Source organism: Protopterus annectens, chromosome 16.part0 (assembly GCF_019279795.1).
Source record: "Protopterus annectens isolate FY-2018-M chromosome 16.part0, PAN1.0, whole genome shotgun sequence".
NCBI lineage: Eukaryota > Metazoa > Chordata > Ceratodontiformes > Protopteridae > Protopterus > Protopterus annectens.
This window is the reverse complement of record NC_056750.1, coordinates 458447496-458474163: the sequence shown is the minus strand read 5'-3', so window position 1 is coordinate 458474163 and position 26668 is coordinate 458447496. Positions and strand designations below refer to the sequence as shown.

The 26668-nt window shown below is 46.1% G+C and overlaps 1 protein-coding gene across 1 annotated transcript in view; it reads right to left on the bottom strand.

The window, feature by feature from the left end:
* The window catches only part of GSN (gelsolin), a gene marked incomplete in the record, with an annotated part of 970219 nt that overhangs the window by 317330 nt on the left and 626221 nt on the right, over window positions 1-26668 (bottom strand). The window contains 1 exon segment of the mRNA XM_044058005.1: window positions 2426-2516. Coding sequence (XP_043913940.1) covers window positions 2426-2516 — 91 coding nt within the window.

Below are 26668 nucleotides of genomic sequence, written 5' to 3'. Positions count from 1 at the left end.
CAAGTAACCCACTGAACAATGTAGGAAAAAAAGAAATGTGCAGGCTTGGAATAACCAGCCATTGTGAAGGGCATTCAGACAGACAATGGTGTTCAGACTGGTGGCAACAAAGTTCTAAGCTGGGAGCATAGGTAATCACCTTTATACACTATGCTTGCGTGGGAGCATATGTCTGACATAAGATGCTCCCCTAGGTAATAAATGCCTTAGTATACTGGATGGATGCTGGGCCACCCTTGCCAGGAAATTCCAGAAGTGATGAATAGTGTAACAGCGATATGGAAGGATATCGCACCATGCAAAAAAAGTGGTATATATCCAAAGCAATGCCAAGTGAAGCCTACTCCAAGCTCCATACACACACCACCTATACGGATGGAAAACGCCCCGCTAAGCCTATTCTGAGACCTCCCAGTATGCAGAAGTTTGAACTGTAGGTCACAGACTACCTTCCCAAAATCAAAACATCACTGCTGAAGTACAAGCGGCTGTTGTCCTGAAGGAACAAGAGCTGAAAAGAGCCAGCTCAATACTTACTGGAGAGCTAGGCTTGACTCGAAGGAGGCAAAGATGGTGGTTCTATAAGCCAAAGCTCAAAAGTGCCCTGATGATTCAAGGGTCCACTGTGTGCCATCTGAACACATACTCCAGCAGTGGTATGATTTAGCATTTGTCCCAAAGGTCTCACTCCAACAGCCGTGCGAGTGGCACCTTTCCACCAGTGTTCGAGGTTGTCCAAGGACAATAAACCAGATACTAGCCTCCTGCACAGAAGTATGTGGTTACTGAAAACGATTCAGAGACTGCCTTAGTGGATGCAGGATTTAGACTTGGTCTAGCTTTGTGCTCTCAACTTACTAGTCTGACATTTGTGGAAAATGACTTTGTCCAGTCCCTGTGCAAGAACTCACCACTGCTGCAAGACTCTAAAATGAGGGTGATGATCAGCTTTTCTCAGCAGTGTCTGCAAGTAGCAAAGTTTAAGCACAGACACCTGCAACATTCTTGAATGTAGTGTCCTGGACAAATGCAACTCCCGTTATATTCCTGGTTGATCTAGTGACTGCAGAAAACACTTGGAAGCATCACAAAAGACAACTTTTCAAGGACATATGTGAGGACACTATTCAAGCCACAAGAGCGGCTAGAGACATGGAAATTCTAGACTTGGTACAGGAATGCCCCACTCTTGAGCTAAGCACGAAAGCATGCACCTTGAGGGATGCTTGAGATAAAGAAAAATGAAGCTGTTAATTATGGAGTACCCAGGTGTCTGTCCTCTGCTGAAGTCCACTCAAAAGATCTGAAGAATTTCTTTTCAGACTATTCATCTCCTTGCTCTTCACAGCCATATCCACTCGGCTTCTGTACTGGCATACTTTATAACTTCTGCTGCCTTTAACAGAATCTTGGTCTTTTGCCCATTTCTTGCCCTACTATTAAAGTTTGATTATTCACTAATTCTCTTGCTCTTTCCATGTGTAGGAAAATGTTTTTCACCCAGTACTGGACCAAATCCTGTTTCGCACATTAACCTCAATACAATGCTAGAATCCCCACAACCACCTTCTATTCCCCATCACCCTTACAAATATTTCTTAATAGTCTCCCCAACAAAACTTATTCTTAAAGGTCAGTTTTGTAATCCTAGTTTTCTTGAGAGATCCCTGCATTATTCCAGTGATAAAACTCTGAGAAAACTACAGAATCAACATTACTGCACTTGGGGTGAAGAACACCAATACAAATACATGGCATACATATTTAATAAACATACTATAAAAGCAGCATAATCAAAGTATGCAATGGTTAAGTACTGTAGGACTGTACACTCCAGGCCCTCCAGACAGTTCAAAACCTCCAGCTTGAAGTAGTAATTAAAAGGAGTGAATGCCAGCCAGCTACACCAACACAAACAGACTTATGCCTTTTTGGTAAATTTAGGTTAGGTAGCTGAATATAGGCTTCTAATGGACCAATGGTATTACATTAGTAAAGCACAAGCTTACTCCATCTACAGCTGCCCTACAACTCGGCCTCAACTTGAGTACCATCGGTCTGTTGCCTAGTCAGTCTACCTCACTCTTGGCGTCTATTTAGTAAGTTGTAGTTGAGTTTTCCACAAGAAATATCTTGCACTTGTACCTTCACCTTGTGCACAGCTTTGCCCTACATACAAAGACTTAAGCAACGAAAAGTTACTCCCCTATGTCCTGTGGTACCTTAGCTGCACTCATAGCAAGGGGCACCATAACTGCACATGGGTAAAATCAGTCACTTGTGCATGTTGCAGAAAATATCTTTCAGCTTTGCTAATCCCACAAGTGGTGCATGCTAGTAAAACACACATTTCAGAATTCCAAGTCTTTTCAATACTTCCTCTATTTCTTTTTTATTTAAAATTTCTTACTGAACATTTTCCTACCTGCACTGGGCCTCCACCCATTTCTTCATCCAGTTTTGCTGTCAAAATGGCAGAAGCACCAATTTCATCCTGAGAGGAATCTGCTCCCTGCCTAATGGGTGAAAAAGAAAAACAGATTGTATACAGAGCAATTCAGTAATACACACGTAAATTTCTGCAAACATATTATATATATATATATATATATTTTTTTTTTAACAGACTGCCGCTTTAACAGACTTGGGAGCTGATCTGAAATAAACGCAAGTTACGCACTCACTATAACGATAGATCCATGTTTCACTGTCTGTTCAACTTGTATATTATAGGATGAGAGAGAATACAAATCTCCAAGACTTCACTTGGTCAGGCTCTGCCTCATCTACCCATAATGCTTCGCTTACATAGAGAATCTCAGATCGAGTTTGTCCATCATTGCCTCAAATGACAAACAGCAACCTAAAAGAAATGACACCACCATCACAAACAAGGCAAAGCAAACACCAACTTAATCATATGAAAAGGAACTCTCCAACAAACTGGCATGGGCCAGACGGAAGGAAGGCTGAACCAAATGGAGAAAGACAACACTGTTATGGTGAGTACCTAACTTCCACATCTGATGTTATTTTCCATCTGCATTCAGCCTACGAGACAAACTCACCAGCCACGTAATAAGCCAGGAGGTTCTAAGGAAGGATATTCCAAAACATGTTGGAATGAAAGGAAGCCCTGGATCTCAACAAAATGTCCAAGCTTGTAGTGGTACACACACATGTATGGGGCCCACACAAGTAGCAGCCACACACATCTTCCAACGAAGCCCTAGAGTGAAAAGCAATGGAAGTAGCCATAGCTCTGGTACAATGATCTTTTGCTTCTCATGAAATGGCATTCCCTTCAAACTGAATGCAAAAACAATGCATCAGATAATCACTTTAACAGAGTAACTTTAGACACAGGCTGACCCAAACAAGACTTGGGGAAAGGAAACAAAATTGTTTAGATTTCCTGAAAGATTTTTTCCTGCGCAGATAAAATCTAAACAGTCTATGGACATCAAGGCAAATATTCCCCTTTGTTAGACGGATTAGGAAAACAGAGGAAGGTGAACGGTTTGATTCAAATTATTTTCAGTAGCCACCTTAGGAAGAAAGGAGGAACCATACAAAACCCTGTACTCATGGAAAAGAAAATATGGCAAGACAGAAGAGAGGGATTGCACCTCATACACTTCTGGCAGAAGTGGCAGCTACCAAAAACAAAGTTATCCAAGACAAAAAGCTGAAATGAATGGTAGCAGCAGGTTCAAAATTATGAGCTGCCAGCACCTTGACATGAAAGGCAAATCCTACATGAACAAGATCCAAAAGTGCAGGACATAACAGAAAATTACCCTTATGGAAGGCCTTCAAAGCCTTTAGAGCAGCCAGAGGCACTTCACCCCTATCAATGTGGAAGGTGGAAATGGCTGCCAATTGCACTTTAATCATAGAATAACTGGAACTGAAGTTAAATCTGCAAGTCCAGGACTGCTTCCAAGGGTGCCAAAAACATCTCAAAACCCCTGACAGTCTGCCCAAATAGCAAACTACTTCCACTTACTAGTGTACACCTTTAGTGCAGACATCTTGAGAGGAGGACAAGATATGTAGAATACTGCTGGGAAGCCTGCATTTTCTGGCAATTAGGGGAACTGAAGGAGCCATGCAGGTAGCTTTAGAGTGTGGAGACTAGGGGGATCCAGACAGGCAGGATGGGAGATGAGATCCAGAAGGGGATCCAGCACCCAAACAGTTTCTGAAGAGGCCAAAAGGGGCTTATGAAGATAAGTCACTCAGCAGCAGGTTGCCTTCTGAGGAAGCTATTAGCAGGTTTCAGACAGCAAGTGTATAAGGGACCCAAAGGCCAAGCATACAGAAGAGCATCCCTAGATGGCTGCCACTAATGGCAGACTAAGATGTAACAGCTGTTGCACTGTGTTGGACACGGATGCAAACCGGCTGCAATAAGGAGTGCCCTACAGATCTAGGGACCACTTGTACAGAAAAATATTCCTAACTGGACCGACTGCCAAAATGCTGGACATCCCCAGGATATGTATTTCATCAGAAACCAGAGAGATGAAATCACCCACTGCCAGACCCTCTCAGCCTTCCAAATAAAGAGGATAAGATCATGATCGACCCCTGTTTGTAAAGAAACCAAGCTGACAGACCGACTGGACTGAGATCACACCCACTGGGAGAACGTGTTGAAAACCCTGCAATGCCAAGAGGACCACCCTTATTTCTAAGACATTGATGTAAAGATTGGCTTTAGAAAAGGACCAGGTCCCTTGAATTGTCCCTCCCTTTGAAATGCTCCCAACACACCTTAGAAGGGAAGCATCAGGCATAACAGTGCCCAGACATGGGTAAAAAACAAATATTCTCCCACTGGATACCAAAGGAGACTCCAACCACCACCTGACCTCGACATACTTTCATCAGAATTATGTGAAAATCTATGGGATGTGTTACACAAGACCATTGTGAGAAGTGATGACAGCAAATGGCAGCACTCTGAACTGGTAACGATCAACTTCCAGCCAGAAGTAGAGAAACCTCCTGCAATGCCTCTATCTTTATATGATGGTAAGGCATCCTTGATTATCAATAACATCCAGTCGTCCTTTCTGAGCAAGGGTAAAATGAACTGTACTTGGACCATCCGGAACTTGGTCTGTTTTACAGTGATTGAACTTGCTCAAATCCAAGACTGAGCAGAGGTTCTTGTTCTCTGGAACCAGAAAGTCTTGAGTAGACCTCAGATCCTCTGTCTGGTGGAAGCTCTTGAATGACCACATTGGTCAACAGCGTCTGAATCTCAATGGGTGCTTCCAGTCTCTGATGGGCTGGAACATCTGAGAGACTAGAGGGATTCAAAATTGGGAAGTTATAAAAATGGAATCAAATAGCATCTGGATAGGACTCAACACTCATGTGCCTGAAATGATGGCATCCCAAACTTTCAGGTGTAGAGCCGAGCAACCCCCAACTGCATCCAGAACAGGACAGTCAGGCAACCCCTCACAGTCAATTAAAAATCCTCCCAGAGAAAGTGCTGCAGAAGTCCAGATTCTGAAGGACAGCCCTTGCCTCATAGGCCATGAGGGGGAAGGTCTAAGAAGGAACGTCTTGGAGAATGACTCCTGGGGGGGGGGGGAGATCCCCCCCCCCCCACACACACACACATACTTTTTAGGTTTGGGTGAAAATACGTTTAAGGTGGAGGTGGGATTACATCAAGGATCAGCTCTGAGCTCTTTCTTATTTGGAGTGGTGATGGACAGGTTGACAGATGAGATTAGACAGGAGGCCCCATGGACTATGATGTTTGCAGATGACATTGTGATATGTAGAGAGAGTAGGGACCAGGTTGAGGAGACCCTGGAGAGGTGGAGATATGCTTTAGAGAGGATGAGATTAGACAGGAGGCCACATGGACTATGATGTTTGCAGATGACATTGTGATATGTAGTGAGAGTAGGGACCAGGTTGAGGAGACCCTGGAGAGGTGGAGATATGCTTTAGAGAGGAGAGGAATGAAGGTCAGCAGGGCTAAAATAGAACATGTGTGTAAATGGGAGGGAGGGTAGAGGAATGGTGATGATGCAGGGAGTAGAGTTGGTAGAAGTGGATGAGTTTAAATACTTGGGATCAACAGTTCAGAGTAATGGTGAGTGTGGAAGAGAGGTGAAGAAGAGAGTACAGGCAGGGTGGAATGGGTGGAGAAGAGTGTCAGGAGTGATTTGTGACAGACTGGTACCAATAAGAGTGCAAGGGAAGGTCTACAAGAGGGCAGTGAGACCAGCTATGTTATATGGGTTGGAGATGGTAGCATTGTCGAAAAGGCAGTAGTCAGAGCTGGATGTGGCAGAGTTAAAGATGTTAAGATTTGCACTGGGTGCGACTAGGATGGACAGATTAGGAATCCGTATATTAGAGGGTCAGCTCAGGTTGGACAGTTTGGAGACAAAGCAAGAGAGGCGAGATTGCGTTGGTTTGGAGATGTGCTGAGGAGGGATGCTGGGTATATTGGGAAAAGGATGCCAAGGATGGAGCTGCCAGGTAAGAGGAAGAGAGGAAGGCCTAAGATGAAGTTTATGGATGTGGTGAGAGGACATGCAGGCGGTTGGTGTGAAAGAGCATGATGCAGAGGACAGGAAGAAATGGAAACAGATGATCCGCTGTGCCAACCCCTAATGGGAACAGCTGAAAGATGATGAAGGACCTGAAGGGTAGCAAAGCATATGGCAATGGCAGACCATGCATTTCTGTCTTGCCCACTTTTGGTCAAATTGTCTAACTTTTGGCTCAAAGAGTGAGGAGCTGTCAACAGGGGAGTTAATACAAGATACCTTAATGAAGTCCGCAAAGTTACACCACCTTTACCAAGCATGCTGAGACATGGCAATGCCACTGCCAGCGGCTTGGGACACTCCACTGACCACATTGCATAGCAACCTCATGGAAAAATTGGCCATAGATTGTAAAATGGACAAATGAGTCCCCAGAGACTTCTGCAATTCCAGAGTTTGTCAAGTCTCAATAATCCTTGACACTCCCATCACTGTCTCTTTGGTGTCTGGTCAAATGGGCTAAATAATTAAATACCCTCAGTGCAAACATAGCAGAGGTACAACAATGCTTCCCTAAATGGTCCAACACCCAAGATAGCCTATTTGGGGGATGGACCAAGGAGCTCTTCCAAAATGGCCTCCCTGGTGCCTGCTGCCACCACATCATCATCCATAGTGGGACCCTTACTCCAGTCTGCATGGTCTTTAGGAGGGGCAAGTGCCTTATCAGGCTTCATAGGAATTAGTTTAACTGTGTCAGGCTCTTTCCATGCCCTCCAAGACACAGGTCAGGGATTCCAAACAGGGACCCACCCAAGACGTGAATGGGCCCAATCTGAAGGCCTTCAGAAATACAGACTCCTCCAGAGAAGGGGCTTCTGCGGTCCACGCCTTGGACTGGTGAAAAAGCTCCAACAGATCACCAAAGGAGGTATCACAGGAGGTGGAATTTAGGGGACCCCTCTCCTTTTTGAGGTCAGTATCCTCTACGAAGGACTCCTAAGGCGAGTCCAGGTACTTCCTTTTGCAGCACCTCTTACCCAAGACTTCCTGCTGCAGAGACTCTGGTGACAAGACAAAGAGCCAGAAGCCCTCACGAAGGGGTGAAGGGGTATCAGACTGGGAGCCAATTGGAGTGGCCTATCCAAAAGCAGACTAAGGAACGGTCAGACTAAGGAACGGTCACAGGTGCTGATGTAAGAGAAGGGGGCACACACTGGTCTTAATTCGACCATTCCCTCTCATGAGGAGAGCATCCTTTCAACGATGTCAAAAGCCAAAGGGGTCAACCATATCAAAACCACCTCAGGTCTGAACATCCCAAAGATGCTCCAGACTCACGGCCCACTCAGACCACAGCAGAGCTACTGAAGGCAGATGCAGTGAGGGGAAGGGACATTCCTGAAGATGGAATCATGGATACACCCACATTGGTCTAGAGGTCTGCTATGCTCCAATGTGGTAGGAGTTGAGAAGACCAAGGCAGAAGCCAGAGTTGCGATCCAACAAGCCATCAGCTCTGACCTGCTGACTGGGAATACAACCAGTCCCAAAGACCTCGATGCACGAGGCCTGAGGGAGGAAACCAAGCTAACTAAGCCAAAGCACCAGGAAGGGATCCCAGTGCTAAAGGAAAGAAGCCTAATTACATCTGGACCTGAAGAAAGCCTCATCCGCTGCTCCAAGTCTGAAGCCGTTGCACTGCTGAATTAAATGACAGTTTATGAAGCCACCAAAGGGACTTCAGAGGTCTGTCTAGGAGTAAGGGACCCTGTTGACTGGATATGAACTGGAGGAGACTCCAGCAAAATCTCCTGCAGTGCAGATGGAGAAAAAGGCATCATAGCCTGCCCAGAAGCAGCCCCCTTAGAAAGGGATTGGGGACGCTCATTGCTAGAGGAGTTTTCCCCAGCATCTGCACCGATGAAGACTGGCTCATATGATGAAGCAGATGGAGCCGAAACAGCCAGGGAATCTGAGGGCTTTGGAACCAGTGAACTACAAGGTATTGCAGAGGAAAAAGCCACAGGGGACCACTTATACTCCCCTTTAGCAGACTTGGAGTCTTTGGTTCCATGTCTATGGCAATCCAACTTATCTTCCTTGCTGGAAGCAGTAGAATTGTCTGAAGGGAGGAAGGCCCTTAAACAACTGCTCTCCTTTCATTTATGGCCCAAGAGCCAAAGCCTTTGCAAATAAAGCAATGAGATTCCAGATGGACAGCCCCAATGCAGTAGATGCATTTATCATGAGCATTCTGCAAAGGCAACTTAGAACCAGACTATACACACTTTTTGAAACCCTTCAGATCCACAACAAATACTATAAACACAAAACCCGTGACAAAAACACAGCTACTCTACTACTTTAGATATACACAGTAACTGTCAAAGAACACACCAACACAAGCACTCCAGCTGGGACAAACCTGAACACCAAGATAAACCTGACCTACACTACCTACTCTACCTCAATAACTACCTAAACACTAACTACTTCAAGTACACACACAAAACTGGGTAGAACATAAAGGATACATTCCAGTAGAGGAACGATCTTGCTAAAGCATTCATCATCCATGTAAAAGGATGACTGATTAAAAGCACTGAAGGGCAATACAGTGATCAGCATTGCCACCTTACAATTCTTGTCCAGGAATGGCAGCAATCTAGATCAGAGGTTGTTTAGGTCAGAGAAGCATTACAGTTAGAGAAAGCAGAGTGCGACTAAGCTGAAGTCTTGGAAATTCAGCCAGTGTCAGATCAGATAACCCATAGGTTGAATCCACACAGACAAAACATCAGATCATTTATTTACACAACTGCAGCTTGCAGAGTTACACATACAACTATTAGCCTTCACAGATAAGATATGAAACTCTAACCAAGCTTGACAGTTCATAAGTGCTCAGCCATACATCATTCAGGTCCAAGATCTCAACTGAAGGAATTTATGTGGATACAATTATGGACTATAGCATCTTTAAGTACACAACAATCCTACTACTACACAGCATGCCTTTTAATGGCTCATCCATGCAGTTTTGAGTTTTAGGACTTCTGTCCACTGCCTTTTTTCCTAACATAGTACTAAAACACAATCAAAAAGAAAAACTTTACTATCCAAACCACTACATTTTTTGAAACTACGGCAAATAATGCAAGATCCAAACGGGATGTGTGGATTTAAATATAGCCTACAATACCAAACTCCATAGCTGTAAATGTCCAGACTCTGTCTATGCTTCTACCAGACAGACAAAATGTAAAACAAATAGTTTGCCTTAAAGCTAGACATAACGTTTCACAGAAAAAGTTAACATGTTCATAAGATAGAGAGAAAAAATACGAAGTAGGGCTGCTAACTACTGTCACAGAGTGAAAGTTAAGGTCACAATGCCCACAATCTCCAGTGATCCTAAACAGATAAAAAAAGAAGTTATGTACCTACCATAACGTTCCATGTTAGTTGTCATCTTCTCGCCTTCTTTCTTGCTGGTTGGGTTCGGAGCCGATCCGCGACTCCGACTCTGCCATCTTCAATAGCTCGAGAGCCGTTTACTGGCTTGAGGCTACCCCATATCCCATGATGCCTTGGGCTTGCTACCCAGATCTGGTTTGGCAAAGCTATTCCAAACATAACTAAGGAAGAATTCTGCCCTAGTAGCCCCTTGGACCTAACTATGAAGCTATCCAAGCAGAGAGGACAACCAGAGAAGGTTCAGCCAATGAAATCTGAATAAGGGAGCTCCTCTCGATCCACTAGGATAGGGGGATGGAGGATGGGACGCAAGAAAGAAGGCGAGAAGACAACTAACATGGAACGTTATGGTAGGTACATAACTTCTTTATGTTAAGTTGTCTATCTCATCTTCAGTCTTGCTGATTGGGACAGCTTCCCTAGCACCTACTATCCTGGGTGGCTCAATGGAACAGACTCTTCAGAACAGTGGAACCAAAATCAGCCCCGTTTCTGGAAGCAATGTCTAATTTGTAATGAGAAATGAAAGATAGAGTCCATGGGCAACCTAGATTGGAAGGCCACCGAGGTAGCCAATGCCCTAGTAGAGTGGCCTTTAGGTTTGGTAGATAATCTTTTGTTTCTCAGCTGGTAAATGAATGAAATAATGTGAGACAACCACCTAGATAATGTTACCTTTGAGACCAGAAGGCCCTGCATGCCCTCAGCATAGGAAAGGAAGAGTTGGTCCGACTTCCTGATGTCCTTTGTCCTAGGCAAATAAAAACACAGCAGTCTGTGAACATCCAACTGGTACAATTTATATTCTGCATTATTGGTGCGATTAGGAAAGAACACAGGAAGGTCTATGGACTGATTCAAATTATTTTGTGTACAGACCTTAGGAAGGAAGGATTGGTCCTTAGAGCGACCCTATCGTTATGGAAAACTAAGTATGGGGGACGAATACATATAGCCTGAAGCTCCGAAACACGTCTAGCAGAAGTAATGGCTACCAGAAAGAGTCTTCCAGGATAGATGCTGCAGGTTCAAAAGGTGGCAGGATTAGGGAAGCTAGCACCAAGTTTAGATCCCACGAAGGTGGAGGATCCCTCGCTAGGGGCCCAAGCACAGTGGTTCATTTGAGGAAGGCTTTACACAGCTTATGAGACATGATGTTATTAGAAGACAACCCAATGTGAAAATTCGAAATGGCAGCTAAATGAACCCTGATTGTAGCAGAAGCGGAACCAGAAAGAAAGAGTTCTGCTAAAAATTCCAGAATCTCGTGGACAGGGCCTGAAAAGAGATCTATATTTTTAGCCTCTGCCCACCAAGAAAACGTTTCCACTTGCTAGCGTACGTTTTCCTAATTGTGGATATGTGCGATGAGATAATTTCCCGCACAGAGGAGGAAATATTAGGAAGCCTGGCTAAGTTTGGAAGTGGAGCAACCAAGCTGCGAGCTGGAGTGTTTGAAGGGATCGATGCAGTCTGCCTGACTGATGAATCAGTAGATCTGGAATAGGATCCAGAATCCAAAGCTGCTCGAGAAGATAATTAAGGAATGGGAACCATATCTGTAGAGGCCAGTAAGGGGCAATGAGGATCATTTTGCAACCCAATGCAGTTGCTCTGTATGAGTTTGGGTATTAGGGGAAATGGAGGAAAGGCGTAAAGAAGTCCCTGAGGCCATTCGTGGACTAGAGCGTCTCTGGGGGGGGGAGTGGCCGGGAAGTGGAAGAAGTGATAAGAAATTGCTGCACTTGCTGTTGAAAGGTGTGGCGAACAGGTAACAGCAAGGCTGACCCCATTTGCGAAAGATTTGTTCCGCAATTACCGGATTCAGACACCACTCGTGAGGCATGAGAACTGCTCTGCTGAGCCAGTCTGCGAGGACACTGGAACTCCCCAGGGATGTGCGTTGCGATCAGAAAATGTTAGAAAGAGATCGCCCACTGCTAGAGTCCGAGTGCTTCGACATAGAGGACAGATCTGGTTCCCCCCTGCTTGTTGATGTACCATACCACTGACATAGTCCGTTTGAAATGCAATGGTCCCGGGAGGGAGAGAGTCCTGAAGGGCTTGCAACGCTAACAGCACGACTCTCAACTCCAACACATTTATATGCAAATGGTACTCATGAGGCTGCCAGGTGCCTTGGACTGTCCTGCCCTGATAATGCCCCCCCACCCTATCAGGGAGGCGTCCGTCACTGAGGCGACTGGAGGGGATGCCACAAACGGTCTGCCCAGGACACTGATGGGGAGACCATCCACCAAGCGAGGTGCTTCCTGCATGCTTCTATGATCATAATCTTGAGAGACAAGGGAAGCTGTTGGAAGGACCACTGTGTGAATAGAAGCCACTGGAGGATTCTCATGCGAAAACGGGCCAGGGGGACAAGAATTGCTGATGCCATGGAACCCAGTGTTCGGAGGACAAACCTGACTTGAATCGTTTTGCATTATAATTAAATCTGTACCTGCTGGCGAATTAGTGATTCCCTGTCTGGTGGAAGGTTCGCAAACATGTTCCTGGTATTCAGATTTGCACCTATATAAGTGATATGCTGACAGAGCAACAATGCAGACTTTTCGAAATGTATTGCGATACCTAGGCTGGCGCAAGTTTTGATAGTGTAGTCCCTGGCTTGAAGGAGGTGATGCCTGGTGAAAGCAGTGAGGAGCCAGTTGTCTAGATATGGAAAAGAACAGTTTTGTACCTACCATAAATGTAGATGTTAGAGTGTATACCCTGCTGCAGTCATCACACTTGGGTTATCCTGTCGTCAGGCGGTCCCGCAGTCTGCCTGAATTCTAAAGTCTTGGCCCGGCGTCGGTTGCTGTTGCTTCTTCCCTGACGTCAGTGCGCCAGGGGTATTCAAGAGGCATCAGACGCCATTTTCTTAAGTTTTTCTTGCCCAGATGTCAGGTGCCCCCCCAAAAGGTGGTCAGTAGATAGTACCAATAATAAAAGTTTAGTAGAAACAAAACATTCCTCCGGTTATAAGCAAATATACCACAAAGGTTGCATCAGATTTTAAGGTATTGAAAGGTTTTAGTTAGGTCAGAGGGGGTGGAGGGAGGGTAGCCTGGACTGCAGCAGGGTATACACTCGAACATCTACATTTATGGTAGGTACAAAAATGTACTATGTTCATCGTGTTACCCTGCTGCAGTCATCACACTTGGGTAGAATCCCAAAGCTAAGGATGGGAGGTGGAGTCAAAGAGGGTTAGAGGAGGCTAGAAGGCCCTGCAAAACTGCAGTGGCAAAGCCAGCTCTAGTCTTAGAGTAAAGAGGTAAGTGATAGTGTTTGGTGAAGGTTTGTACTGAACTTCAACTGGCAGCTTCCAGAATATCCTTGGTTGGCACCCCCCTGAGGAAGGCTGTAGATGTAGCTGCTGCCCTGGTAGAGTGGGGCCTTATGCTAGCAGGAACTGGTTTTCCATGGTGGGTGTAGCAAAAACGTATGCAATGTCCTATCCATTTGGAAATGGTCTGTTTTGAGATGGCCTTTCCTTGTGATGCTGTAGCATAGGATACAAAAAGCTGGTCAGATTTTCTGAAAACCTTAGGTTTTATCCAAGTAGTAACGTAGCTGCCTGTGAATGTCCAAGGAATGCAGGAGTCTTTCTCCTTTGTTCTGTGGATTTGGAAAGAAGGTGGGTAAATGGATGGTTTGATTTAGAGCCACACTGGATACCACCTTAGGCATAAAGGAGGGATTAGTTCGTAGAGAAACTCTGTCTTGATGAAAAATGAGGAAAGGCTCTACTGCCATTAGTGCCTGAAGTTCTGAGACTCTTCTGGCTGAAGTAATTGCTAGCAGCAGGGCAGTCTTCCATGACAAAGTCAGCTGAGAAAGCTGGTTCAAAAGGAGGGTGCGCAAGTTTTTCCATAACAAAATTGAGGTATCAAATTGGTGTTGGTGCTCTCATCTGAGGCCTAATGTTTTCGGCCCCTCTGAAAAACTGCCTTAGAAGTGGATGTGAAAATAAGGGAGGATCCGTGTTGTAGTGAGCTGAAATAGCTGAGGCATGGATTTTAATAGATGAAAAAGAAAGCCCTTTGTGTAACATCTCAGTTAAATATTGTAGAATCTGAGGTATGTCCGGCTGAAGGGTATTTTGGCCTTTAGCTTGGTTCCAGGCGCAAAACCTTTTCCATTTGTCTAAGTAGGCTTTCCTGGTGCTGGGCCTCCTGGCTTCCAGAATAACATCCATAACAGCTTGTGAAAGAGGAGCTGGCTGGTTGCTTAGGTGATTTGCCATGCAGCCAAATTTAAGGTTTTGAGCTGGCTGTGTAGAATCTGACTGTCTTGCTGTGTGAGCAGATGAGTAATTTGTGGTAAAATCCATGGTGGGCCCTGGGCCATATTCCTTAATAGTGGGTACCAGTGCTGGCATGGCCAGTCTGGGGCAATGAGTATCATTCGGGGTCTCCCCATCCTGACTTTCAGCAACACCTTTGTGAGAAGGGGCAACGGAGGGAAGGTATATACTGTCAGCATTTTCCAACTGAATGCGAGTGCGTCCACTTTCCAAGCTTGATGGTGAAATGTCCTTGTACAAAATTTTGTTAGCTGATAGTTTTGGGGGCTGGCAAACAGGTCCATGTCTGGATGCCCCCATTTTTGAGTTATCATTGCAAATACTTGTGGATCCAGTTTCCACTCGTGGGGATCCATGATGTTTCTGCTTAGGTCTGCCAATGTGTTCTTTTTTCCTGGCAGGAATTGAGCTTGTAATTGAACTTGGTAAGCCAGTGCTGTGTTCCACAAGGTCACTGCTTGCCTGCATAGAGGGTAGGAGTGTGTACCCCCTTGTTTGTTTATGTACCACATTACTGTGGTGTTGTCTGTCCTTATTGTAAGCTGTCCTGAATGTAAGACGTCTTTGAAGGCTCAGGGCATTCTGTACAGCTAGCATTTCTTTTTGATTGATGTACAGATCCTTTGATCTGCAGTCCATATGCCTTGAATGCACCGTCCTGCCATGTGTGCCCCCCAAGGCGTAGTCCGATGCATCTGTTGTCAGAGCTCGTCTGGCTGCAGGCAAGGTGAAAGGCTGACCCTTGTTGAGATGACATGCCTGTGACCACCACAGAAACTCCTGTTGAAGGCAGGGAATGAGAGGTATCATTGTTTCCAAGCTGTGGCTGTGTTGAGTCCATACGCTTTTTAGGTACCACTGTAATTTCCTCATATGCAGTTTTGCAAATGGTATTAGTAGTATGCAAGATGCCATGAAGCCCAAGGCCTGCAGAATTTTTCTTGCAGGGAGCTGGGTCTTTGTGGCCATTGTTTTGAAGTATTGAATTAGTTGTAGTTTGTCTGGCGTCAGATAAGCCATTTGGGCCGTTGTATTCAAGCTGGCACCCAGGAATGTCATTTTGTGAGGGCACTAGTTTTGATTTCTTTTCGTTTACTGTGTACCCTAGGCAACTTTGGTGTTTTACAAAAGCCAGATGTAAGAGAATGTCCTTGCTTTCTGCTTGGATGAGGCAGTCGTCCAGGTATGGGTACATTTGAATTCCTCATCTGCAGTATGCAATTACTGGTGCCAGGCATTCTGTGAAGACCCTGGGTGCAGTAGATAAGCCAAAGGGCAGTGCAGAGAATTGGTAATGGGTTGAACCTGCAATGAAATGGAGGTATCTTCTGCAATTTTGTCTGATAGGGACATGCAGGTATGCCTCCTTGAGGTCCAACATTACTAGCCAAGCTTTCTTGCCCAACATGGGAAGAAGCTGCTGTAGTGTTAGCATCTTGAATTTGGGTACTTGCAAGAAGGTGTTTAGAATTGAAAGGTCCAGAATGGGTCTCCAAGCATTTTCCTTTCTGGGGACTAGAAAGAGCCTTAAGTAAAATCCTTGGCCTTGCTCCTGTGTAGGTACCAGTTGAATGGCTCTCATGTCCATGAGAGCTGTAATTTGTTTTTGTGCCTCTGCCCATTGATTTTGTGACAGGTTTGGCATTCCTTTTATCCTTGGCAAGGTGTGGAAATGGAATCTGTATCCTTGTGAGATAATGTCTAGGACCAACTTGTCATTTGTGACGATGCGCCAGTTGTCTGCAAAAAGTGCTAATTGTCCTCCCAAGGGAGTTGCCAAGAGAGTTTTGCTTGGCAGTTTGAGGTTTAAGTCATTGTGTTTGCCTTCTAGTAGTTTGGGACCTGTCTTCTCCTCCCTTCTGTGTTACAGTGCCCCATTGTAGAGGTTTGTAAGGGATTTGTGCTTGTCCTCTGCCCCTTGGGCACCTGTATTTTACCCCTCTGTGGTCTGTAAGAGGCTGGAAAGAACTAATTTTTTGCTGGCCAATAAGAAATCTTTGACCGTTAGCATAGATTTTGCCTATCCTCCATTTTCTTTAAAACCTCTTCTGCTTTAACCCCGAATAAGACATCTTGCTGTAAGGGTGCATCTAGTAACTTTGCTTTAACATGATCAGGCAAAGTTTGTTCCTTTAACCAAGCATGCCTACATATAACAGACCCAGTAACAGCTGCTCTACAGGAAGCTTCCAAGGAATCAAATCCACATTGTAAAGTACGTTTGCCCACCTGTTCAGCTGCATACAACAGATCTTGCATTTCCTTGAATTTGGACTGTTGAGGGTGCGTGCTCATAATTTTGTTTTATTTGAGACATTAGGAATTGCTGGTATTTAAGCATGTGAAATTGACAATTTAGTGCTCTCATAGCTAGAGTAGCTGAGGTGTAAACCTTCTTCCCCCACCTATCTAGTCCCTTTCAGAGGGTACAGGATTTTTAGCCATAGAAGCCTTAGCCCCTTTGGGACCCTGGGAGATAGTCTCTGGATCAGCAACAGAGCTTTTGTAAAGGAATTTGTGAGAGTGAGGCACTCTATAGTATCTATCTGGTTTGGCTGGAGCAGGAAGAGGAGAATCTTGAATTAGACTAGATTCTAAGTAAACATAATCCACAATGTCTAAAACTGGGGGGATAGCAAGTGGTCTGTGCTGGGGGAGTAAAAGAAACTCTCTGGACCTTTTCTTCGAGTCTGAGTCCTGACCTTCCCAGTGGAAATGTTCCCTCATGGTATGTAACGTTTCTTCAAAGGAACAGTCTTCAGGGGAAGAAGCTGAGGGAATGGAATCTTCAGCATCAGAATCTTCATAAGGGGGAAAGGAGTAATCCTGCTCCCCAGAGGAGCCTGAGGAAATAGACACTTGATCAGAGAAGGCATAATCCTCATCTTGTCTAGGCCTTTTGTCGGGGGGGGGGGGTTGGGAACCCCTGATCAAAGAAATTAAATCTTAAGCCATTTTAAGCATCTGTTTCTTAGGCATGGGGCCTTGAACTGGAGACTGAAGTGCAGTCTTTTTTGGTTTTAGAGGAGTCTTAAGCTTAGCATAAGATTTTATGGTGAGAGTAGCCGGTCTGAAGACACATTCTGAAACCGAAGGTGTTTCTATAGCACCCGCTTCTCCTTCTGCAATGTCGTCGGTAGGGCCTAAAGAAATTGGCTGCATCTGCCTAGAACTCTGCTACAGAATCCAAAACGGTCTGGGTTTCCAATTCTGCGGTAGCCAGGGGCTGCGTAGACACCTCACTGAAAACCGGAGAATCAGCGACCGGCCCAGCCGAGGCCTCGGAGTCTGGCTTGGATCTAGGTTGCCTGTCTATCTTTGCGTTTTTTATGCACACCAGTAGTCGGTTGCTCAGATGGCATAGTGTAATTAAATTTCCTACCGTAGTGTCGTGCGAAATCAAAGCGTCGCTTTATAGTTCGCTTATTGAACCTAGCACAAAACAGACAACCAGTGATGTGGTCTGGGCCTAGGAAAGGTATGGAATAAGAATGAAAGTCCTTGTGAGGTATTTGCTTCCCACAAGAAATGCAATTGTTAACTTTTTCTGACATCGGACTGACATTGGACTGAGGTAAGAAAAGGTTCCCCAACGGGGTACTTAGCTTTGAAGACTTCGGACTGAAACTATTCGAAAATCTCAGGTGTCGGCCGACCGGCACTTGAACTGCTTCTGCTTCGGGCACTGCACGGCAGGAAAGACTGAAGAAAATGGCGTTGGATGCCTCTTGTATACCCCTGGCGCACTGACGTCAGTGAAGTGACAGCAACCGACGCCGGACCAAGACTTTGGAATTCAGGCCGACTATGGGACCGCCTGACGACAGGATAACCCAAGTGTGATGACGGCAGCAGGGTAACACGATGAAAATCACCTGGAATCCCTGACGTCTCAGGTGAGCCGTAACCACTGCCATGCATTTGAACACCCTGGGGGCTGTGGTGAGACCGAAGGGCAGAGCTCTGAACTGATGACTGGCTCCCAGCCAGAAGCGAAGGAATCTTCTGGAACGCTTGTGCGTTTTGATGTGGTAGTACGCATCCTGAAGATCTATAGAGCACATCCAATTGTCCTGACCCAGGAAGTGTAGAATGGACTGTAGCGAGACCATCCAAAACTTTGTTCTTTGTACAGACCCGTTTAATCTGCTGAGATCCAGAATGGGTCTACAGTCCCGTCTTTTCTGGTACAAAAAGAACCTTGAGTAAGTTCCGGATCCGATCTGGTCTGTTGGGACTTCCTGGATGACCCTTTTGTGTAGCAGCTTTGAAATTTCTTTGGCTGCTTGGTCCCTTAGATTGGGTGGAACATCTGGAAGGGACTTGTTTGACGGTAACGGGGGTTGAGCAAAGCGGATTCTGCAACCTCCAGATATGATAAACTGTACCCACTTGTCTTGAGTTAGATTCTGCCAGGCTTTGGGGTAGAGCAAAAGTCTTCCCCAGACTGCCTCCAGAGGCTGGCAGCCGGGCAACCCTTCAGGGATGCTGAAAAGGCTTCTCAGAGAAGGATTTTCTTGCTGCCCTGGTTCTGCAGACCCCCACTGCCACAAGGATGGCATCTGTTATTGTTGCCTCCTCTGCCCCTGGAGGGGGAACTCACCACATGCGTCAGGCAAGGTTCCCAGAGATTTACGGAACCATATTTTTGCACTCTTCTGACCCTTGGGGTATGGTCTGGAAGGAGTGGAAAAACGGACTCCCGCGGCAGAGAGTCTTGCCTTCCTGTTCACACCTGGTTAGTGTGTCCTTCACCTGTGGTCCAAAGAGAGCGGAGCCATCAAAGGGGGTATTGGTGAAAGATGCTCTGAAGGGTACTGCAAAATTACATAGCCGCATTCATGCGTGCCTCCTATGGGCGACGCCTGTGCCTGCAGCTCTACTCACACCATCGGCTGCATAAGAAATGTGCCTCACGGAGGAGTTAACTGAATTCAGAGTCGCCAGCTGGGAGGCCACCTTAGCTGGAGCCCCCACAGCTGATGGATCTTGGAGAGCATCTCCAAGCTCTTTAAGGAGATACCCTTGAAGGCGGGTGAAATGGCACAAATTCAGAGACTTCATCAAGAAGGTCGCTGAAGCAAACATTTGTTTCCCATATCTGTCCATAGTCCTAGACTCCTTGTTAGGAGGATGGACAGATGACAAAGTTTCTGCCAACTCCTTCTTTGTGGCTGCTGCTACCAACAAGACATCAACAGGTACGCCCTTAGATAAAAACTGTTTGTCTTGAGGTGCAGTTATAAATTTATCAAGTCTCCTGGGGGTTGGTTCCACTGTGTCTGGAGCTGACCACGCCTTCTGAGCCACCACCAACATAAATTGGTCGAAAGGCGGAGACACCCAGGAGGTGGAAGGTCGAGAAAGTACAGTTTTGTACCTACCATAAATGTAGATGTCCGAACAGGATAGCATCTGCAGTCCTTACAAATGGGTTGTCCTGTCGTCAGGCAGCCCTTCGGTCGGCCGGATTCCAAAGTCTGGGTCTGGCCTCGGCTGGTGTCGCACTTCACCCGACGTCATAGCTGCAGTTCTTCGGGTATAAAGGCATCAGCCGACGCCATTTTCCTCTGTGTTTCTTGCCCCAGATGCCAGTTGCCCTCTTGGATAGCTAAATTTTGGATAAATGCCAATGTTTCCAAAAGTAGAAGGCAAACACAAAAATAAGCATGTATATACATATATACAAACAAATACACCATAAGAGATCCCAGCTAGCTATTAGGTGGGCAAATACCCTAGGAATACCACAGAGGGGAAGGAGGGTGGGTAATCCTGACTGCAGATGCTATCCTGTTCGGACATCTACATTTACGGTAGGTACAAAACTGTACTATGTCCTTCAAGGATGCATCTGCAGTCCTTACAAATGGGTAGAATACCATAGCCACACTAGGGGAGGAGGAAGAAGAAATTATGGTGTAGTTAGGATCCCTTGCAAAACAGCAGTGGCAAAACCTGCTCGGGATCTAGAGTATAAAGGTAAGTTATAATGCTTGGCAAATGTATGCACGGAGGTCCAAGTAGCAGCCTCTATAATGTCCTTGGTAGCCACTCCTCGTAAGAAAGCTGTGGTAGTGGCTGTAGCCCTTGTAGAATGAGGCCTTATGTTCTGTGGAATTTGCTTTCCATGGTAGGAGTAACAGAATCTAATGCAATTTCCTATCCACTTGGAGAAAGTCTGTTTGGAAATTGCTTTTCCTTCCCTTCCTGTTGCATATGCTACCAGAAGCTGGTCAGTTTTTCTATTGCCCTTGGTTCTGTCCAGGTAGTAGCGTAACTGTCTATGTACATCCAAGGTATGTAGCAGTCTTTCCCCCTTGTTCTGTGGATTGGGAAAGGTAGGTAGGTAGGTGGATTGCCTGGTTTAAAGACACTCTGGATACCACCTTAGGCATAAATGTAGGATTAGTTCTCATGGACACTATCTTGATGGAAGATTAGGAAGGGTTGTACTGCCATTAAAGCCTGTAGCTCCGAAACCCTTCTTGCTGAAGTAATTGCCAGCAGGAAAGCAGTTTTCCAGGATAGGTGTTGAAGATCTGCTGTTGCTGCTGGTTCGAAAGGGGGGGGGGGGGGGGAGTGTCAATTTTTCTAGCACAAAGTTAAAGTCCCATGCTGGTAATGGTGGTTTTCTAGGAGGTTTTACGTTCTTGATTCCTCTCAGAAACTGCCTGAGTAGAGGATGCGAAAAGACAGGGGGATCGAAGCTGTATTCTGCAGAAATAGCTGATGCATGTATCTTGATGGAGGAGTAGGACAGGCCTGTATGGTAAAGCTCTGCCAAGTACTCCAGGATGTTGGCAATGCCTACCTTTGACACATCCTTCCCCCTTTCAGTACTCCAAATGAGAAACCTTTTCCATTTTCCTGCATAGTTCCTTCTTGTTGAAGGTCTGCGGGCCTCAAGGATAATGTCTTTAACCCTTTGGGATAAATCTGGGTTAGTTGCTCTTATGTAATGTTCCAGGCAGTCAGTTGCAGAGTTTTCAGGTTTGGATGCAGGATGTTGTAGTCGCTCTGAGTTAACATCAAAGGAATCAGGGGTAGTGTCCACATTTTCCCCAGAGACATGCTCCTCAGTAATGGGTACCAATGTTGTCTTGGCCAATCTGGAGCTATCAGTATTATCCTTGGACGTTCCTCTGATTTTCAATAGTACCTTGTGCATCAAAGGAAGAGGTGGAAATGCATATGCTGTCAGGCCTTTCCAACTGAAGGATAGAGAGTCCACCTTCCAAGCAAGTGGGTGGTATGTCCTTGTGCAAAATTTCTTGAGCTGGTGATTGAGTGGGGATGCGAATAGGTCTATTTGTGGCAGTCCCCATTTCTTTGTGATGGCCTTGAAGATGTCCGGGTGTAACATCCATTCGTGAGCATCCGAGATAGTTCTGCTTAACATGTCTGCTAGGATGTTTTCCTTTCCCGGTACAAAAATTGCTTGTAACTGAATGTTGTAACTCAGAGCCATATTCCATAGGTCCACAGCCATTCGGCACAGAGGGTATGAATGAGTGCCTCCCTGTTTGTTGATGTACCAACATGACTGTGGTGTTGTCTGTCCTTATCAACTGGCCTTCTTGGAGGAATGGTCTGAAATTCTGGATTGCTAGTTTTACTGCCAGCATTTCTTTTTGATTTATGTGCAGGTACAGCTGATCTGAAGTCCATAAGCCTTGTATGCACTTGTCCAGCATGTGGGCCCCCCAACCGAGGTCTGAGGTGTCTGTTGTGATGGTTTCGCTCGGTTGAATGCTGTGGAAGGGCAAACCTGTGTTTGACTGGCATGCCTGAGCCTACCATAGGAACTCTTGTTTCAGGCATGGGATTAGTGGTATTTCGGTTTCTAAGCTGTGCCTGTGTTGAGACCATAAATTCTTTAGGTACCACTGTAGCTTTCTCATATGCAGTCTGGCATGGGGGACCAGGATTATGCAGGATGCCATGAAGCCCAAGGCCTGCAGTACTTTCCTTGCTGTTAGTTTGTTCTGCTTTGTTAATGCCAAGAAGTAGAGAGGAAGTTGTTCTTGTTTTTCTGCAGTTAGGAATGCCATCTGTTGTACTGTGTCCAATTCTGCACCCAAGAAGGTTATTGTTTGGGAAGGTATCAGTCTTGACTTTTTTATATTGACTGTGTATCCCAGGGCTTGTAGTAAGCAAATGACTCTTTGTAAGTCTTGTGTCAGCTTGTTTTTGTTGTCCGCTTGTATCAGGCAGTCGTCCAGGTATGGATAAATTTGGATTCCCTGAAGCCTGCAGTGAGCGATTACTGATGCCAGGCATTTCGTGAACACTCTGGGCGCAGTAGATAAGCCAAAGGGCAATGCTGAGAATTGATAATGCTCTGATCCTGCAAGAAATCTGAGGTATCTATTGCAATTTGGTCGTATGGGGACGTGCAGGTATGCCTCCTTGAGATCTAGAGTTACCAGCCAGTACTCCTTGCCCAGCATGGGAAGAAGTTGCTGTAGGGTCAGCATTTTGAATTTTGGGACAATGATGAATGTGTTTAAAGCGGACAGGTAGAGAATAGGCCTCCAATTTTTCTCTTCTTGGTACCAGGAAGAGTCTGGAGTAAAATCCCTGGTCTAGTTCTATAGGTGGTACCCTTTCCACAGCTCTCATCTTTGCTAATTGAGCTATTTGTTTTAGAGCTCCTGTCTTTTGATTTGGTGGTAGGTTTGGCATTCCTCTTTTTCCTGGTAAAGTGTGGAAATGAAACCTGTAGCCTTGGTCTATAGTTTGCAAAACCCACTTCTCTTGTGATATAGTGCCAGTTTTTTGAAAATAAGGCTAACTTTCCGCCTAAGGGTGCTGCTATTTGTTCCCTGGTAAGCGGTGTCAGAGCCAAGTCACTGTGACTGTCCTGTTGCAGTGGTAGTGGTTGTGTCTGTGCCTCGCTGGTTGTTGCCTTGCCACTGGCGTCCCCTGTAGGCACCTCCTCTGGATTGATTTCTGCCTCTTGAACGCCTATTCCTGCCTCTCTGAGTTTTAGAGAAGTCTGGAAAGGACCAATTTTTGGAAGGCCAGTTCCTGCTAAACCTTGGAGGCTGAACCTGTAAGAAATCTTTCACTGTTTGCACAGATTTTGCCTTCTCTTCCATTTTCTTCAGTACCTGTTGGGCAGGAGAACCAAATAAACTGACCTTATCCATAGGAGCATCTAATAGCTTTGCTTTAACATGATCCTGCAAGACCTGTTCTTTCAACCATGCATGCCTTCTTATAACTGTGCCAGTCATGGCTGATCTAAATGAAGCCTCCAGTGCATCATAGCCACATTTTAAGGAATGGTTACTAACCTGCTGAATGTTATTCACCATTTCTAAAACATATTTCTTATCTAAAGAATCATCAGAGGACAGTTTCTTAGTTAACTGATAAAGCATAAACTCTTGGTATTGGATCATATGGAACTGACAGTTCAATGCTCTAGCTGAGAGAGTAGCAGAGGTGTATACTTTCTTACCCCATCTCTTTAAGGACCTGGATTCCCTTTCAGAAGGGAGAGGGTTTTTCGCTGAGGTCGAAGCTACTGCCTTAGGCCCCTGGGAGATGGTCTCAGGATCTGCGAAAGGAGCCTTGTATAAATGGTGATGAGTGTCCGGGACCCTGTAGAACCTATCGGGCTTAGCAGGGGCTGGAGGTAAAGTATCAGGAGCAGTGCAAGCATCATTAAATGCATCATCCACAACAGGAAGAACTGGAGGTATAGCTAAAGGCCTATGTTGTGGTAAGTGTAAAAAGGTCCTAAGCCTTTTTCTTGAATCTGAGAAATCTTGTCCCTGCCATTGGAATTGCTCTCTCATGGCATGAAAAGTTTCCCCAAATGAAAATTCCTCTGGTGGAGAGGCAGAAGGAATCGATTCTTCAGCATCGGAATCTTCATAAGTAGAAAAAGGAGCCTCTGGATGGTCTGTATTGTCTGTATCATCAGAAGAGTCAGAGGACACTGGCTCAGGGGGCTCTGCTCTAGGTCTCTTTTCTGGAGGTTGAGAGGCCCTGTCTGGGTGAGATTGGGATGCCCTTATTAAAGAGATGAGATCCTCTGCCAGAGTAAGTATCTGGGAACTGGAACTGGGCCTGTGAGAGGGGGGCTTAACAGGCACAGACTTAGAAGCTTTGGCTGCTTTAGCCCTGGCAAAGGCCTTTATAGACATGGCTGCAGGAGGCCTAGCAGCACCACGTGCTGGGGTAGAAACATCCAAAGGGATGGTGTCCGATAATTCTTGTGAAACCACAGTAGTAGGTAAAACTTCAGAGGCCGACTCAACTAGGGTAGAAGGGGCCTCGGTAGTAGTCAAGGATTCGGCTGAAGATTGAACCGTTTTGCTCGGTTTCGGCCGAAACAGAGACATTCTCGGTTTGCTTAACCGTGGTTTCGGCCGAAACCGCGGACCGCGAGTGTCTGTCCTTTTCTTTGCGTTTCTTAACAATTTGAGTAGTCGGAGGATCCGACGGCATAATGTACGCAAAATCTGAGCCAAAAAACTGTTCAGCAAACTCCGACCGTCGTCTTTGCGTTCGCCGGTTGAAAGAAGCACAGGCTAAACAAGCTGCTACGTCGTGGTCTGGGCCTAAACAAGGTAAGCAGTAAGAGTGGAAATCTTTATGAGGTATTTGTTTCCCACAAGTTAAACAGTTATTCACTTTTTCTGACATCGGCTGAGGCAAGAAAGAGTCCCCAGCGGGTACTTAGCTTTTAGAAGTCTTGAGTAGTATTCGGTAGTAGTAATCTCTGGATCTGACCGACCGGCACTTGCGAACAGCTTCTGCTTCGGGCGCCACGCGGCAAGAAAGACGGAGGAAAATGGCGTCGGCTGATGCCTTTATACCCGAAGAACTGCAGCTATGACGTCTGGTGAAGTGCAACACCAGCCGAGGCCAGACCCAGACTTTGGAATCCGGCCGACCGAAGGGCTGCCTGACGACAGGACAACCCATTTGTAAGGACTGCAGATGCATCCTTGAAGGACATCCAAATGCATCCAGAAATACAGACTCATCCTTGGAAGGGGCTAGGATATTCGTTCCCCCTCTGCTTAAGGATTTCAAGAATGTCTGAAAAGGAGACCTCTTCAGAGGGGGATCTTGGGGACCCTTGCGAATCCTCTAAGCCGGTATCTGATGTGACAGACTCAGTGGAGTTAATGTGTGTCCTCTTACACTTACTCTTACGAGGTGGCACCTCTGAGTGATCAGGGGAGGCCTCGGAAGAGGAAGAAACACCCAAAGGGGTTCCCTGGAGCGCTGGCTCCCCATGCTTGGGGTCAAGAGGAGGGGCAGAAGATGACACAGGCACCATAGGAGGAGCCGCCGATGGGGTTGATCGTGGGACTGGCTCAGAGGCCAGTACACTCAACCTCGAAGGTGTCCCTGCCCAGACGCAGAGAAGACTCCAGTTCCGAAATCGGAATCCCTCTCCACACCGAGGGGGACGGCTCCGAAACAGTTTCAGGAGCAGAGCTCACCTGCGCTGAAGCTCCGAGAGGGAGAGCGGCGTTGGACAAGGGTCCGATGCCACTCACCCCCTCGGAGAATACGAGGAGTCCCAGTGCCCAGATCCCTCCAAGGACGGGAGCAAGGATGGGATCGGAGCAGACTAAGGAACCGAAGGAGAAGGTATCTGAGCAGACGGTTCCACGATTCTAACCCCAACGAACTCCAGCTCCGAACTAAAGGGATGAGTCGGAGGATGAATATTTGCAGAAGTGGACTGAGCAGACACCTGATGAGGGGGGCTGGACAACATTTTTGCTAGGGCCTGCGATTTCAGCAACCTGCTGACCACTCTCTCCAAATCATGATCTGAAAGTCTGGAGGACAGAGCAGTGAGAGGACTTATGACTGCGCTCCGATTGGAGCAGAGGTGACTGCGGAGCCGAGCGTATAGACTCCAAGGAGGGAGACATCTTTTTTGACTCGCGGATGGTGGTGCTTCACCTAACAGCAGCTCAGAACTTGGAGCCAAAGACTTGGGTGGATTGGAGGATTTCCCAGGCTGAGCCTTAGCCGGTGAATCCTGTGGCTTAAGCAAACCCTGAAGGATTAACTTATTTTTGCGCTCCTGCAGGACCCTTGGGCTGAAAGCATGACAGATCGAACAAGAGCCCTGCACGTGCACCGTGCACAGACAGTAGACACAAGAAGTGTGACCATCTGTTAGAGACACCGTCTGACAGCATGAGTCACACTTCAGCATCCTTGGACATGTTACCACACTCACATACAAAGGAGAAAACACGCACACACAAGCAAAAAACAAGTTAGCAGGTATAACTATACAGCTAACACTAAAAAACAACCAAGTCTACTACTACTGCCTAAAAATGATTTATATATATAT